The following is a 13559-nucleotide window of genomic DNA, read 5'->3' on the forward strand; positions in this document are numbered from 1 at the left end:
TCTGCATCCACAAAACTCAAAGAGGTCTTTTTTACTCAATGTTGTTGATGTAATGGAAAGAGCTTCAACACCTGACTGTTCCTCCAACTTAGACTGGAATCAGCTTTTCTAAATATTTCAGTGATCTGTTACTTAAAAATGCTTATTAGTTGTTACAATATTTTATATAGGGATTTTTTTTTTCTAATAATTTGGAGCTGCATGCTGTTGCTGCAGGAATATAAGCTTTATACTATATTTAAGTTTTGGAACATTAGGTCTTCATTTCTGACATGGAGCATTTGTAAATAAGATTAAAAAGAGGCATGGTTTTGGTTTTGGGTAAGCTTGTGTATGAAAAGAAAATTTAAGCATTTTAGAAACATTGTAATTGACTGCATATTGTGTGAGAACAACATGAATTGTGTTAATGGTCTGGTCACAACAGACGGATGCTGGACTAATTGTGTTGTCTTTATATGCCCAGATCACATATTGTCTGAAATCCTGTCTGAAAAGCAATGGCATTGCATTTTTATATCTTAAAAGAACACCAGGTCCATGTAAACCTTAATGTAAATTCCCAAATTTATTCTCCCATGAACACGGTCATGTCTTCACTCACTGTGATACAGACATTTGTTTTCATGGGCAAGATAAATACGTTTTAACCTTTCAACAACAAACCTTTGGCATTTCTTCTAAAAGTAGGCAAAATTGCATCAGTGTTTTGTGTAGTGTGGATTAGCAGAAATTGTTCAGCACAAATGTGGTTATAATAAAGATCTCAGATCACAAAAGAGGTTAGATTTATGTCTTGTATCTGTTGGAATAAAAAGACTGCAGCAAAATAAATAAATAAATAAATAATAAAAAAAGGCTTTTCTTACTTTGTATTTTTGTCTTGTTTCTAGTCAAAATATATATAAAAAAAAAAAAAAAAAAAAATCTTTAATCAAGATGCATTTACTAGATTTCTGGGAGAAAAAAAACAAGTGAATTTTGCTTAAAACAAGTAAAATTATTTGCCAGTGGGGTAAGTAAAAAATCAGCCGCTAATGTTTGTGTTTGTCCATCTCTAAAATACAGTAAATTATCATCATTTGCGTATAAAATGCCAATTTAGTGCTGATCCGCGGCCTGCTGATCCTTAAGGAAATATGATTGAAGCGCTGTTCAGCCTGAAGAACCCGGAGGTGCTGTCATCAAGAGTTTATTTGTAAACAATGACTTCTTCAGACTAAAATGACCATGGTTACTAAACAGATAATAATAAAGATAGGCCTATGATTCTAGAGTTAGCATGATTTTTCTGTAATATGGTCAAATCAATTACAAAATCGTACACAAAGGAACGCGCATTCTCGTGTCTACACCAATAAGATTTGCCGTGTTATAAACCAATGGAATCGGGGGTGGGCGGAGCGACACGTGTCGCCCCGCCCCAATCGTCCAGATTGCACTCGGGAGTACTCGGGAGTACTCGCCTTCTACAGCAACGCTTCACTCTCCATTCCAGTAGGCGGCGGAACAGCACCACTGCTTGGTTTGCCAACCACCATTAAACTCAAAAGAAGAAGAAAAACAAAAAGAAGCAGGTTGCTAACCGCCAAAACACGAAAAGAAGAAAAATCAGTAACTATATTGCCTTTTCATCACGATGCCCCGCCGCGCGCGCAAGGAAGCTGGCCAGACCAACCTGGACAGTGATGAAGAGTTCACCCTTTCCTCGGAAGAAGAAGAAGGAGAATACGACGATGAACGCTTGCATTTTGAGGAACGATTTGATCCAGCCGAGGATACAATTTCGGACGAGTGAGTTCTTACTTGCATTAGTTATTAGAGTCGCATATTCCTTACATAATAATTGTACACGCTCCGATTTAAAATAAAAGGGAATGGACTATATTTCAGTAACGTTAGCGTAGTTTTGGCTAGAGTATGATCGGTGTTTACTGGCTAATTTACTAAGCCCAGCTCTGCTTGCAACAGGGATGCAAACTTGTCACCTAGTCTTGAATCCAAAATAGGTAATTTGTGTGTGTTTCGTGTAGATCCGCCGAGTTTTTAAATTAGGAACTGCTTGGCTGTGTGCGCGCGTGCTCTGATTTCAACATGGTTTCTGTTTACAATGTGTTGTGCAGCGTTGAACTTTGTGGCCAATCACAGACATGTCTGTTGAAAGCAGTGGCCAATCAGAGGTGTTTACTGTAGGTTTGTCGGAATCCGATGAATGTTGTCAAAGCACAGCCAGTTTTTTGCAGATTTCCACATGCTCTGAATTCCTTTAATTATAATAAAGATAAAGGGTGGAAATTATGTAAATAAGAGATTCTTTGTGAAGGGTGGAGTTAGGTTTATTTATTTAAGACATGAGTTTTCGCGCGCGTGAGCTCTTTTCTTTAAACTGTAAATTGATTATATACAGAATGTGACCAAAGTTTTGTTTGTCACACTTCTAAGTATTTATTTCCAGGTCTAGTGCAAAGTTTTTAATTGCGAATCTGCTAAATTGTTTTGAGTTTACACGAAAAACAAGTGTTTTTTTTTTCATGTATCAAAAATGCATTTTATCCCTTTTTCCACTGCTGATGAGTTTGCATCTCTGTTGCAAATATCTGCTTAGATGTAAATGTTTTGAAAGTGCTATACATAAGGACTTTAAAAACAGACATAAAGAGCAGGGCTATATGCCTATAAACTTTCCATCACTTATGCATGCACTTATGTTACATTGGACAACCTAATCTAATACATGTTTACAACTATTTGTGCTTTTCTGTAGGAAAGTGGTGCCTTCACGTGCACCTCACACAAGGACGGCACACAAACCTACGTTAGTTTTCAACGCGGTCGAGAATCTTAACGAGTAAGTGTGCATTTACCTGCCATTTTACATGTAACAGTTTAATTTTGCTGGTATGCTGTAAGATAATACACAAAGTATGTGTGCACTTGTTAGCATTATTTATTGAAATGTTGTTGCTAACCCTACCACTGGTGGTAACTTTTAAATCGACTGGTAGCAGTAACTTCATGTTATGTACAGCTTGTATGATACATACATGCATACATATGTACATTAAACAAACAAACACTTATTGACTTAATTTAATTTTACATAGGTTCCCTGTTCTGATGTATGTCAGTATGTTTTGCTTTCACATTTGAAGCTACATGCATACAAAAATGAGACTTTACAGAAAGTATCTATGCTGTTCTTGTACTCAAACTAATATACTATGTAAAACTTAGCTCAAATTATTTGAGATTTCTACTGAAAATTTGTATAATTTTTCATTCAGGCAAGAAACCTTTAAATCTCACAAAAAGTCCTCAGATTAGTCAGCAAATTCTTCTGCACAACGTCAGTTGTTTTACAAACACTTGTAACAAATAACTTGTAAAGTAATTTGAAAACTTTCTGTGAGACATAATTTCACAAACAGCGTGAGTGAATCTCTGTGCGTGCTCTTTCTCTCTCAAAATGCGCAAATGGCTTGAAATCACATCGCGTCTGCACTATAACAGAGCTGCACGCTGAACAGTTGACACAGGAATTGCCACTTGCACAATCGAGGCAGTGTCGCATCGTCTGTGTGTTTGAATGGTGTTTAAACCATTCAACGCTCTCTCGCACGCTCTCCTGGAGCCCGTGCGCTCATGCACACTCGCAGCGCACACATATAACGCCAGGTTCACACACACTCCGTTTGTAGTGCAAATGTGGTGCATATTTTGTCTGCGCTCATGTTAATGGATTAAAGAGTTCACACTGCACACGGTTGCGGTCCGGCAGTGTGTTCCAGGAGCGGTGCGTCTGCAGCAGTGCAGAGATCGTTTCTGCGCTGCAAGTGTAGGGCTGTCGCGGTTAAGGAATTTCCCTTGCGGTAATTTTGAGTGGCTCAATAGCGCGGTATGCGGTATTACTGCATATATATATATATATATATATATATATATATATATATATATATATATATATAATCTGTGTGTGTATGTGTCACGATGTAAGGAGGTCATATTCAGAAACTAAATCGCGTTGAAACAGGAAGTGAAGTAAACAGAAGAGAATGACAAAATAACGGTCCACATAAAACTTACCTGACAATAAGATCATTAGTATATTGTTAGCCTATATATATATATATATATATATATATAACAGTTAGTTCTGATCCTCGAATCTGACTGACAAGTTTTCTGTTGATATTTCACCTGCGTGTTCTAGACGGCTGTCAGTCAGTGCAGCTTCATTGTTTCGCCTCAAGGTGGCGGCAAGAGACTGTCTTTGAGTGAGTCTTCATTCAACTACACGTTCAAAAGCGCTGATTCATTCAGAGATTTTTAATAAAACACGCCGTTTAAATCATTTTAACTTTGAGCGCCACTTTTAAAGGCTCAGCTGACCAGCAGAGCGTCGATGCTAAGACATATTTCGCCTTCCTTGGACATGACAACCTGTTTTCACAGATATACATGACTTGGCCTGAAGGACAGACGCAGGTAATCGCACGTGATCAGTCGATCTCTCTCTCACTCGCTGTCTGTTTAGGCTTGTTAAGTGCAAATTTACTGAGCCTCTGTGCAAATCAGCATGGTACACATTGTTATCATTACTAATATTCAGTACACATGCACGAAGTGTAAAACAAGAAGGGCATAACCTTACGAAAAAGAAAACACTGAAATATTGCGGTTGTTGCATTCCTCTGTGGTCATGCTCGTCAATAGCGCGGTATTGCGATATTGCGGTTATCGCGACAGCCCTATGCAAGTGAAGAATTAAAGTAACCACGCTTTGTGTGCGGTAAATACGAACATGGATTGACACGGAAATGTAGTAATTACACCATAAATGCTTATGGGTTGACTGTGAAACACAGTAGATTTCAAATATATGGCTTTTTGGCTAGGTTTAAAGGAAAAGAGCACTTTTAGATAAACAAGGCAATAATAGATGGCATTTGTGGAGGTAGGAAAACAAAGTTCTTTATAAACCGCAGGTTTGCTTGTAATAAATATTTAAATGTAAAAGAAAAGGCAGTAGTGCTGACTGTTAATGTCAGTGATAAGTTTTAATTTAGAATGTTTGTGATAAAGTAAGTAAAGTAGTTTAAATGTTTAGCCACTTGCTTGAACAACTTAATATATCAATCTAGAAGTAAATGCAAAAGTAAAGTCTGACTTATACTTCTGCGTCGAAGCTACGCCGTAGGCTATGTGTACTACAGCGTAGCCTGCTCTAGCCTGACGTGCACCTCTCCAAAAATGTCACAGTGCGTCAATTCTACGTGGACGGCAAGTGATGTGATTGGTCTGCTAGAACCCCTCCTTCCGTATGTATTTGGGTTGTGTGTTTTTTTTCCACTTGGATATATATTTTAATGTTACACCTTCTTATTTAAAAAAACAAACAAAGAGGAAGTGTCTTTATTATATTTATCTTATTATTTATTATACAACATAGCATATACATCACTTAGTTGTCCGTGACAAACAATGTTGTTCTACCATGGTACAAGTCCTTGTGGAGATTGAAAGAATGCCATCTTTTCCTGTTCCGTTGTTGACTAATTTTTTTGTAGTTTTAAATAATCTATCTGTTCTTTAATATTTATTTGCCTCGGTCATAATTAGGGCTGGGTTAATCAATTAATCGTTTTTTTTTTTTTTTTTTTAATGACGTCGATTCGATGTCGATTCTCAAAAGCCACGAATCGTTCTTTTCTGGTATTTATTTCAGCAAACATTTAAAACAAGATCTGATTAATGTGATTCTTATCATTAGTCTTCTCCACTAGATGTCACCCTTATTTACCGATGCGTGATGTTACAACAGAAAGCCTGTCATTCATTCAGTGCTTATGGCGGAGATACTGTTGATGAGAACCAAGAACAAAGCCATGCGCATGAATTATAATGCTCAGGTGAAATGCTATAGTGATGCTATAAATCTGTAGAAGCATTTGATATCACGCATAAGGCGCCATGGTTTCCGCAATGAATGAATGGTGGATGGCGCGACGCACTGTTTTGTTTACCACACACATACTAAAGCGCGGACGACGCTCGCGGTGTTTTCATCTTCTGCCGTCTCACTATATGATGATATTAACACACTGCTGCTCTGAGAGTCATTTCAGTAGCATTTTACAGTTTAATTTGAGAAAACTACCGTTATATCACATGATACACAGCAACTGCAAGTTCCTCACGGCAACCTGTCAAAATAAAAGTTTAGTTTAACATTACGAGCAGTCTTAAGACTCAATGCTACTACTACTAATAAATATTAATAAATCTTTATTTTTAAAGGAATAATCCCATTTGTTTTATTTTTAATTTTGAACATGCAGCCTGCAAAACACTAAAATAAATATCAAAGAAATAATACAGTTAAATAGGAAAGTAGCCTTAAATAAAAAAGTTAAATACACCCTGTCTACCTGATGCGAGCGGCGCGGCGAGACACAACAAAATACCAGTAAATCACTCGCATATGCGACTAAATCCCCTGGGCGACTAAATGATGTCTAATATAAGCCACTGGCTTATAAATGCTCAGATTCTACTCGCCAGTGTGTGAGTTGGAACAAAAGTGAACCGTACCGTGCCGTACCATGCAGTGGAAAAGCGCCATATGTTCTACAGATGGTGGTGCCAGGAGCAGATTTGGTAGGCTGGGGGGTGGTGTTGGGGTATTAAAAAATAAATATATTTTAATCATAAAATTACTATTGTTTTGCATTAATAAGTGCAGTAACTAATAATATTATTTATATTTCTTGGTAATGCACATTTGACAGTAAAGCACTGAGCTTGAGTTGGGAAGCATTCAAAATGTACGTGGTAACGTGCAAAATGCAATTTCATATGGAAACTTTATATTCTACTCTTATTGAATTTCTACTTTTATTAAATGAGTAGCATTATCCTTCTATAGGATTATACAGAACTGACTTATAAACGTATAAATGGATCGATTCAGTCGCAAATTGAAAAGTTTTGTGACTTTTTTTCTTCATACACACAGTGCACAATTTTGACAACATTTGATTTATTGATGATTTGATATTTTATAATAGTGATTGTATAATTTCAAAATATAAAGCAAAACGTATAAATAAATGACTAATCAGCCAATATGCCCTCCTCTGCTGTCATCTATTGGTTATAGTGGTGATTTGATGTATTTTTTAATTTTACATCTGTTTGTTTACCACAAAGAATATTTAGGTCATCCCATTAAAATAACATTTAATTTGGATATTTTTTAGAGCTCTAAAGAGCTGCAAATAGCTGTTTGAAAGTCATTTAAAAGTGCTTGAATTTCTCTCTCAAAAGGTATTGTACAAACCCTGAAAGGAATAATGTAACAACATTTGACTATTTCAGCCACAACACCATGGTTATAGCCAGCGTTACTACTTCTGGTTTTCTACGCGCTGTTTGAGGTTTATATTAGAGAATTCTGGGCTGAATTTGAATGCTTCTCACTAGATCTAGATCGTTCTGCGGCGAATGCAAATGCTTCTCATTGGATCTCGCAGCAGTGCTGTGCAGTATCAGTATCACGAGATCAACACAGGTTCCCGATTAAACCTGTTCTGAGCTTGGACCTGGTTTGCTTGCGCTGTGCTTTTATACTGCAATTATTGATCTGAGCTGACAAACGGTCGGTGCTTCACTGCTCAAACGATTTTGTTACATGTTTGTTTCCGGAAACTTCACGCCCATTACCTTTACAGGCGACAGTTGCATGTGCTCTGGTCAAATGTAAATAATGGTGTCAATATTGCCGTATCAGTTTGAGCCAGAATCAGACCCAGAAAGCGGTAATGAAGAGAGTCAAGCAGAACTTCCGCAAGCACGGCTCTTACAAAACGTTTCTGAATGAAGTTTGCTGTTGTGATTACATATAATTTTTTTAAGTTCGTACACTTTTGTCTTATACACACAAAATAGCATTGAACTAACTGGCTACTATAACCAAACAGCGTTGGCTTGTGTTTACGTTCTTGATTAAATCGAAAAATTACATCATAAAGTATACATGGAAAATACATTAAAAAAATTAGTACATAATTACAAATTCGGGTCCAAAATGTTTGTACGCGTTTGTCAAAGACACACGAAATAGCATTTAACTAACTGGCTACTAAAGCCAGCGTTGGCATTTGTTTACGTCCTTGATAAAACTAAAACATTACGTCTGAAATTATACATGCAAATACATTTAAAATTATGAAATCTTACTTACAGGTTGTGGCCCAACAACTGCTGCCTCTGGTTTTAAAGTTGGAACCGCTCCATGTTTTAGTAATAGTTTCTGTGTGAATCCGGCATTGAACTCGTGTAGATTCTGGAAGCTGTCTTCCGTAAAATGCGCAGCACAGAGAGCTAAATTAGGATTGTCATTGTCAGGAACATAATCAAACATAAATTTTAACCATTGTTGACGAACTACAGCGTCCGTAGGAAGCCCAAACACAGAAGACCTGACAGCTGGGTGAAAATAACACCGTTTCGACGGCATGACTACAACTCTCCACTATAACTCTTCCTCTTCGACAAAGCAGCAGAACATGGCCTTGCCCCCTCTTTGGCATGTTCCTGAGGGAGGGGTTGATGCAAATTTATGGGTTTGTTACGTATGCAACCCTGAAAGTATCTCGTTGTAGTCCCATATGTGTCGTTTTTGTAGGCATTAAACTTCCTGAGACGATATCTCCTCTTACATTGAACTTTCAGCGCAGCAACTTTGCGGATACTGTTCATGCACCAACAGCAACATTACACACTATTTAAAATTAAAAAAGTGAAACCGCAGTAAACCACCCCTTTAAGTCTTATGATATTTAGTAGACTAAAACTAGACTAAGGGTGCTTTCACACTAGCACTTTTGGTGCACACCCGCTGATACATTTTTGGTATGAATGAAAATTTATATCATAGTATTTTTCAAAATTATACCGGTTTCACGGTATATGATGGTATTTTATTTCATGCATGACTGGGTGTTAACCACATTTTCTACTGATTAAGAGAATAAATACTGCAGTAGATTGATTAGAATGCCCTATTTTGCTGTCATGATGAGTAAATATTGTAGAAAAATATTTGTGGCGGATAAGTTCTTCTGTGTCATCACGTTCTACAGCTTCAGTTTAGGAACTTTCTCGCTTAGTAAAACATACAGCTGTGTCCTCACCACAGTGCAACAGTGAAAATAGACCTCTGTCAGTGTCACGTTACAACATATACCGATATACACTAGTATTACGGTATTTTGAAAATTCATATCATAACAAAAATAAACAACGGTATTCATGAACCAGTATACCGCACAGCACTAGCAAAAGTCTACATTAAAATGCATTTCTAAAAATAGTGGCTAAGCCACCACCATGTTAATTTGGTCTCAGAGAGATGAAAAAGCACAGTCCAAAGGGGACAGCTAACCCAGAGACAATAGTTCACCAGCTTTTAACCAAGTCTCAGTCATGAAAAAGAAATTCAAGGCGTTTGAAGTTTAAATCTGATGTGTTATGATCCATTCAATTTTTTTTCCTTAGGTTTTCTTTATTCTCTCTAAATAAGGTCTTTAAAGTTTTAAATTTACATTGATAAAACTTGCACAAACTTTGTGAATATTAATCTGCCAAAGCTTGCTGGAGCCTGTCTGAGCTGGTGATGCTGGGCTGAGCTTGTGCCATTCTTGCCAAGCTGGTCCATCAGCTAGTCCAAATTGGTGATGCTGATGACCAGGTAATAGACAGCTTGGACCAGCTACTAGTTTAAGCTGGTATTACATTACATTAATTTTCCAGTAGGGCTATGATCCTGTTGTCAACATGCTCATATTTGCTACTTTGTTTTTTTTTTTTCTTAATAGATGCGATGATGACAAAACACCTTCCAAAAGAAAGAAATACCTTTCAAAGAAGCTCAAGATTATTTCATGGAAAGCAGAGACTGATGTTGACCGGGTTCCACAGACTCTGAGATTCCTGCCTACACGGGAACCTGGACCACAGTTGTCTACTGCTGACTCGCACTCTCCCATGAATCTTTTCAAATTGTTTTTCACAGAGAGTGCTGTGGCAAATCTGTGCCACAGCACAAATGCTCAGGCTGCCAAGTCAATTGCAAAAGGCCGCAAGTACAAATGGACAGATGTCAGTGTTGATGAGCTTTACAGCTACATCGGACTCATTTTCTACATGGCCGCGGTGAAGATGAGCTCCATCGCTGACTACTGGCGTCAGGACACTATTTTCTCTGTGCCGTTTCCTGCCACGGTTATGTCAAGGGACAGATATCGCACCATTTCATGGAATGTACACATGAGTCACCCAGACGCAGACAAGGAAAACGACAAAAAGAGAGGCACAGCTGAATATGACCATCTTTTCAGGGTCAAACCCCTCATGAACACTATCTGTCTTGCGTGCAAAGCCTTCTATCATCCTAGAAAAAATTTAGTTGTAAATGAAAGATTGGTGGCATGCAGAGCAAATACAGAAAAGACACAGCACTCAAAAACCAAGATGACAAAGTTGGGCTTTAAGTTTTTTGTCCTTTCAGACTCATCAAATGGGTATACTGTAGACTTTTCCATCTACACGGGCAAAAATAGTTTTCCTGCAGACTGTGGGCTTTCATATGATGCTGTGATGTCTCTCCTGGACCGTAAAGTTTTAGGCTCTGGGTACAATTTGTACATGGATGATTTCTACACAAGTCCAAAGCTCTTTACAGACTTGTTCGCTAAGAAGTTTGGTGCTTGTGGGATTTACCGAGACCACAGGAAGGACTTCCCGAAGACTGCAGCTAATTCACTGACCAAAGACTCCACCATGGGGTCCATCAGGTGGATTCGGAATGGTCCCCTTCTGTGTGTGAAGTGGATGGACACGCAAGAGGTGTCTGTTTGTTCCACCATCCATGCTGCCTATACAGGAGACCGAGTGAAAAGGAAAGCCAAATTACAGGATAGATGGAAGACAAAGATTTTAACATGTCCTGCACCTGTGTCTGCATATAACCACCACGTGGGGGGTGTTGACCTGTCTGATCAGCTGTTGCAATTCTACACCATACAGCACAAAGCCATGAAGTGGTACAGAAAAGTCTTTCTACACTTCTTAGACATTGCTGCCACTAATGCTTTCATATTGCACAAAGAGCTGCTTGGCAGCATGACTCGCAAAGAGTTCATGGAAGAGCTTATTGCAGAGCTCTGTGGCGTGTCGCAGAAAGCAGAACCAAAACAGACCAGCACAGACCATGTGCCGGTTGCAGGGGCTGAGCTGATTTCAGATGTCAGAAAAATCGCTACTGTTGGTCGCCGAATTGTGTACATTGCAAGACAGTGCATGCTAAGAAGCAACAAACACCTTGGAAATGCCAGGCTTGTAATGTTCACTTGTGTCTTCAGTTGAACAGAAACTGTTTCCAGGAATGGCACAAAGGCGTGTTCAAATCTGGGAGCTCATAAATGGATTGAACGTGCCGGTTTTTCCTCCTCTTTCCATTATAAAGCAGCTAAAATAAAAGATGTTAGAAGAGTCATTTCCATATTGGCAGACCCATTAGGATGCTGGTCATTATCTTTAATAATAAATGTGGAACATAGAGACATATCTCCTTGTCACCTTGACCATCAGGACAAGACCATCGGAACCAAATGATCAAATTTGGCTGAACTCTCCAATTTGCCTGTTTAAAGTCGTGCAGTAATGTCTGCAGTGCGACACAAAGATGCCCCTGTGTTGCAGATGAGGTTAGAGAGTCTTAAAAGGCTTCTGCAGCCATTAATTTGTGCCGAAGAAGGATGACAGGCTCTGCCCCATTCTAGATCCGAGATGGCTGAACCATGTTCTGGCAAATTGCCCGTTCCGGATGATCGCTCAGAAACGGATCATACGTCTGAATTAAAGACTGGTTTATTTCAGCGGACTTGAAAGATTCACATTTTCAATCCCAAAAAGACGTTCTCACAATGTTTTGGGGTTCACTTTCAAAGGAATTTCATACTAATTTACTGTCCTTTTGGGCTGTCCTTAGCCCTATGTACATTTATAAAATATGTAGATGTGGTGCCCTCCTGAGGATTGGTGGATTCTGGCTTTATTTTGGCACAAACCCTTCCCCCCTCATTTGAGAGGACTCTTGGTCTGTTGGAAGGGTCACTGAGATTTTTGCATGTGTCCACTTATTAGGGAGGTGTAGAAATGAAACACGAGTCCAGTACAAAGAGAGTCAAGATTCTAGATCTTGTGTTACAGTCAAATCAGTTCAGTCTGATCTTTCACAAAATTAAATGGCACAAACAGGAAACGCCTGCCACAAGAAGAAAGCAGTTGAGTGCACCAAACACAATATCGGGGGAATTCCCTTGAGAGGGCAATGCATCAACCTGTTTAACTGGGTGATAGTTCACTGGGGGAGAAAATGAAGCATCATCTGGAATAAGAGAACTCAAACTCTCCTCATCGTAGTGGTCGTTTGTAGTGTTTAGAAGTCTTATTCATTCATAAATCTTATTCATAAATCTTATTCATTCTTTTGTAAATTTTAAATTGGTGACCGTTTTAACTTCTTAACTTTTTAATTATATGTGTGAACTATTATCCTGAATTGAGTATATAAGTGTTGTGAATTTATGCAATAATTTAGACAAACCATCTTGACTGTTTGTCGATGCCTGCACATGTGAATGTTTCACTGTGTTTATTCCTAAATTTCATGTAGTGTGAAATCATCTATAGTTGACTGTAACATTTCATGTATTCTGAACTTGACAATAAAAGGCATCAATGGACTGGTGTTTGTCTCGTGTTATAATCAGACTGTCCACTGAGTTTCTGCATTCCTGACAGATTTGGATACAATTAACATTGGTTATTCAACAGGTGGCGATGAGGTTTCCTCCTCTGCCACCACTCTTGAGACTGTGGCAGTCCATGGAACCGACTGAGGGAAAGATATGAAGTTTGCACACTGATAAAGATAGTCTCAATATTAAGCATAGAAAATTCGGAGTCTCTAACTCAAGCCCTTTAATGCCACCAACAGCTCAAATTGTTTATACTGTTTATGCTAATAACTTTTACTTTTTTTTTCTTTTTTTTTTTTTTTAAGGTAAGTGGTTGCAATCAATGTATTTTAGCTACATTTATTAAATAAAGTTGACTAACTTTCAACTAACTTTTTTTTTTTTTAATTATTATTATTTAAATACAGCTAACATAAATTGTTTGCAACCATTTACCTTTAAAAAAAAAAAAAAAGTATATATTTTTTTTAGTGTATGTCTCCAACATTATGCCTTGAATGTACTCCAAAAAAAATGAGGGGCAGTACCACCATGTGGTCAAACATTATAGTGACATTTATAAAAATGCTAATAGCTTTTGATTAATTTTGCCAATAGTCATCATGAGACAGGTTTGGTATTGCCTTCATGAAAATGGTCAGACAATACTTCAAAAAGCTATTAATTGACAATGAAATCACACATTTTAATTGTTTTCCACTCACCTGTAGTTATGGTAATAAGTTTGCATGTATG

General features: G+C 38.0%; 1 protein-coding gene across 2 annotated transcripts; it reads left to right on the forward strand.

Annotated features, from left to right (window-relative positions):
- Positions 1-1493: 1493 nt before the first annotated feature.
- Positions 1494-12809, forward strand: LOC131534303 (piggyBac transposable element-derived protein 4-like). 2 transcript variants are annotated; one of them, XM_058767121.1, is made up of 4 exons: positions 1738-1794; positions 2765-2848; positions 9651-9751; positions 9879-12809. In XM_058767121.1, exons 3-4 carry the CDS (start codon positions 9738-9740, stop codon positions 11425-11427), a joined length of 1563 nt encoding a protein of 520 aa, XP_058623104.1. In that variant the 5' UTR covers positions 1738-1794; positions 2765-2848; positions 9651-9737; the 3' UTR covers positions 11428-12809. The 2 variants fall into 2 exon arrangements, with proteins under 2 accessions (XP_058623103.1, XP_058623104.1); XM_058767120.1 differs by lacking the exon at positions 9651-9751 and having other exon boundaries at positions 1494-1794.
- Positions 12810-13559: the final 750 nt, after the last annotated feature.

Source organism: Onychostoma macrolepis, chromosome 25, assembly GCF_012432095.1.
Source record: "Onychostoma macrolepis isolate SWU-2019 chromosome 25, ASM1243209v1, whole genome shotgun sequence".
Classification (NCBI taxonomy): Eukaryota; Metazoa; Chordata; class Actinopteri; order Cypriniformes; family Cyprinidae; genus Onychostoma; species Onychostoma macrolepis.

What these genes read in the sequence shown, in the direction of transcription:
- LOC131534303 (XM_058767120.1), top strand. Translation starts at nt 1,640, where the DNA reads ATGCCCCGCCGCGCGCGCAAGGAAGCTGGCCAGACCAACCTGGACAGT. An exon ending in GAGGATACAATTTCGGACGA is followed by an intron (nt 1,795 to 2,764) that starts GTGAGTTCTTAC and finishes GCTTTTCTGTAG; the next exon opens with GAAAGTGGTGCCTTCACGTG. An exon ending in GCGGTCGAGAATCTTAACGA is followed by an intron (nt 2,849 to 9,878) that starts GTAAGTGTGCAT and finishes TTTTCTTAATAG; the next exon opens with ATGCGATGATGACAAAACAC.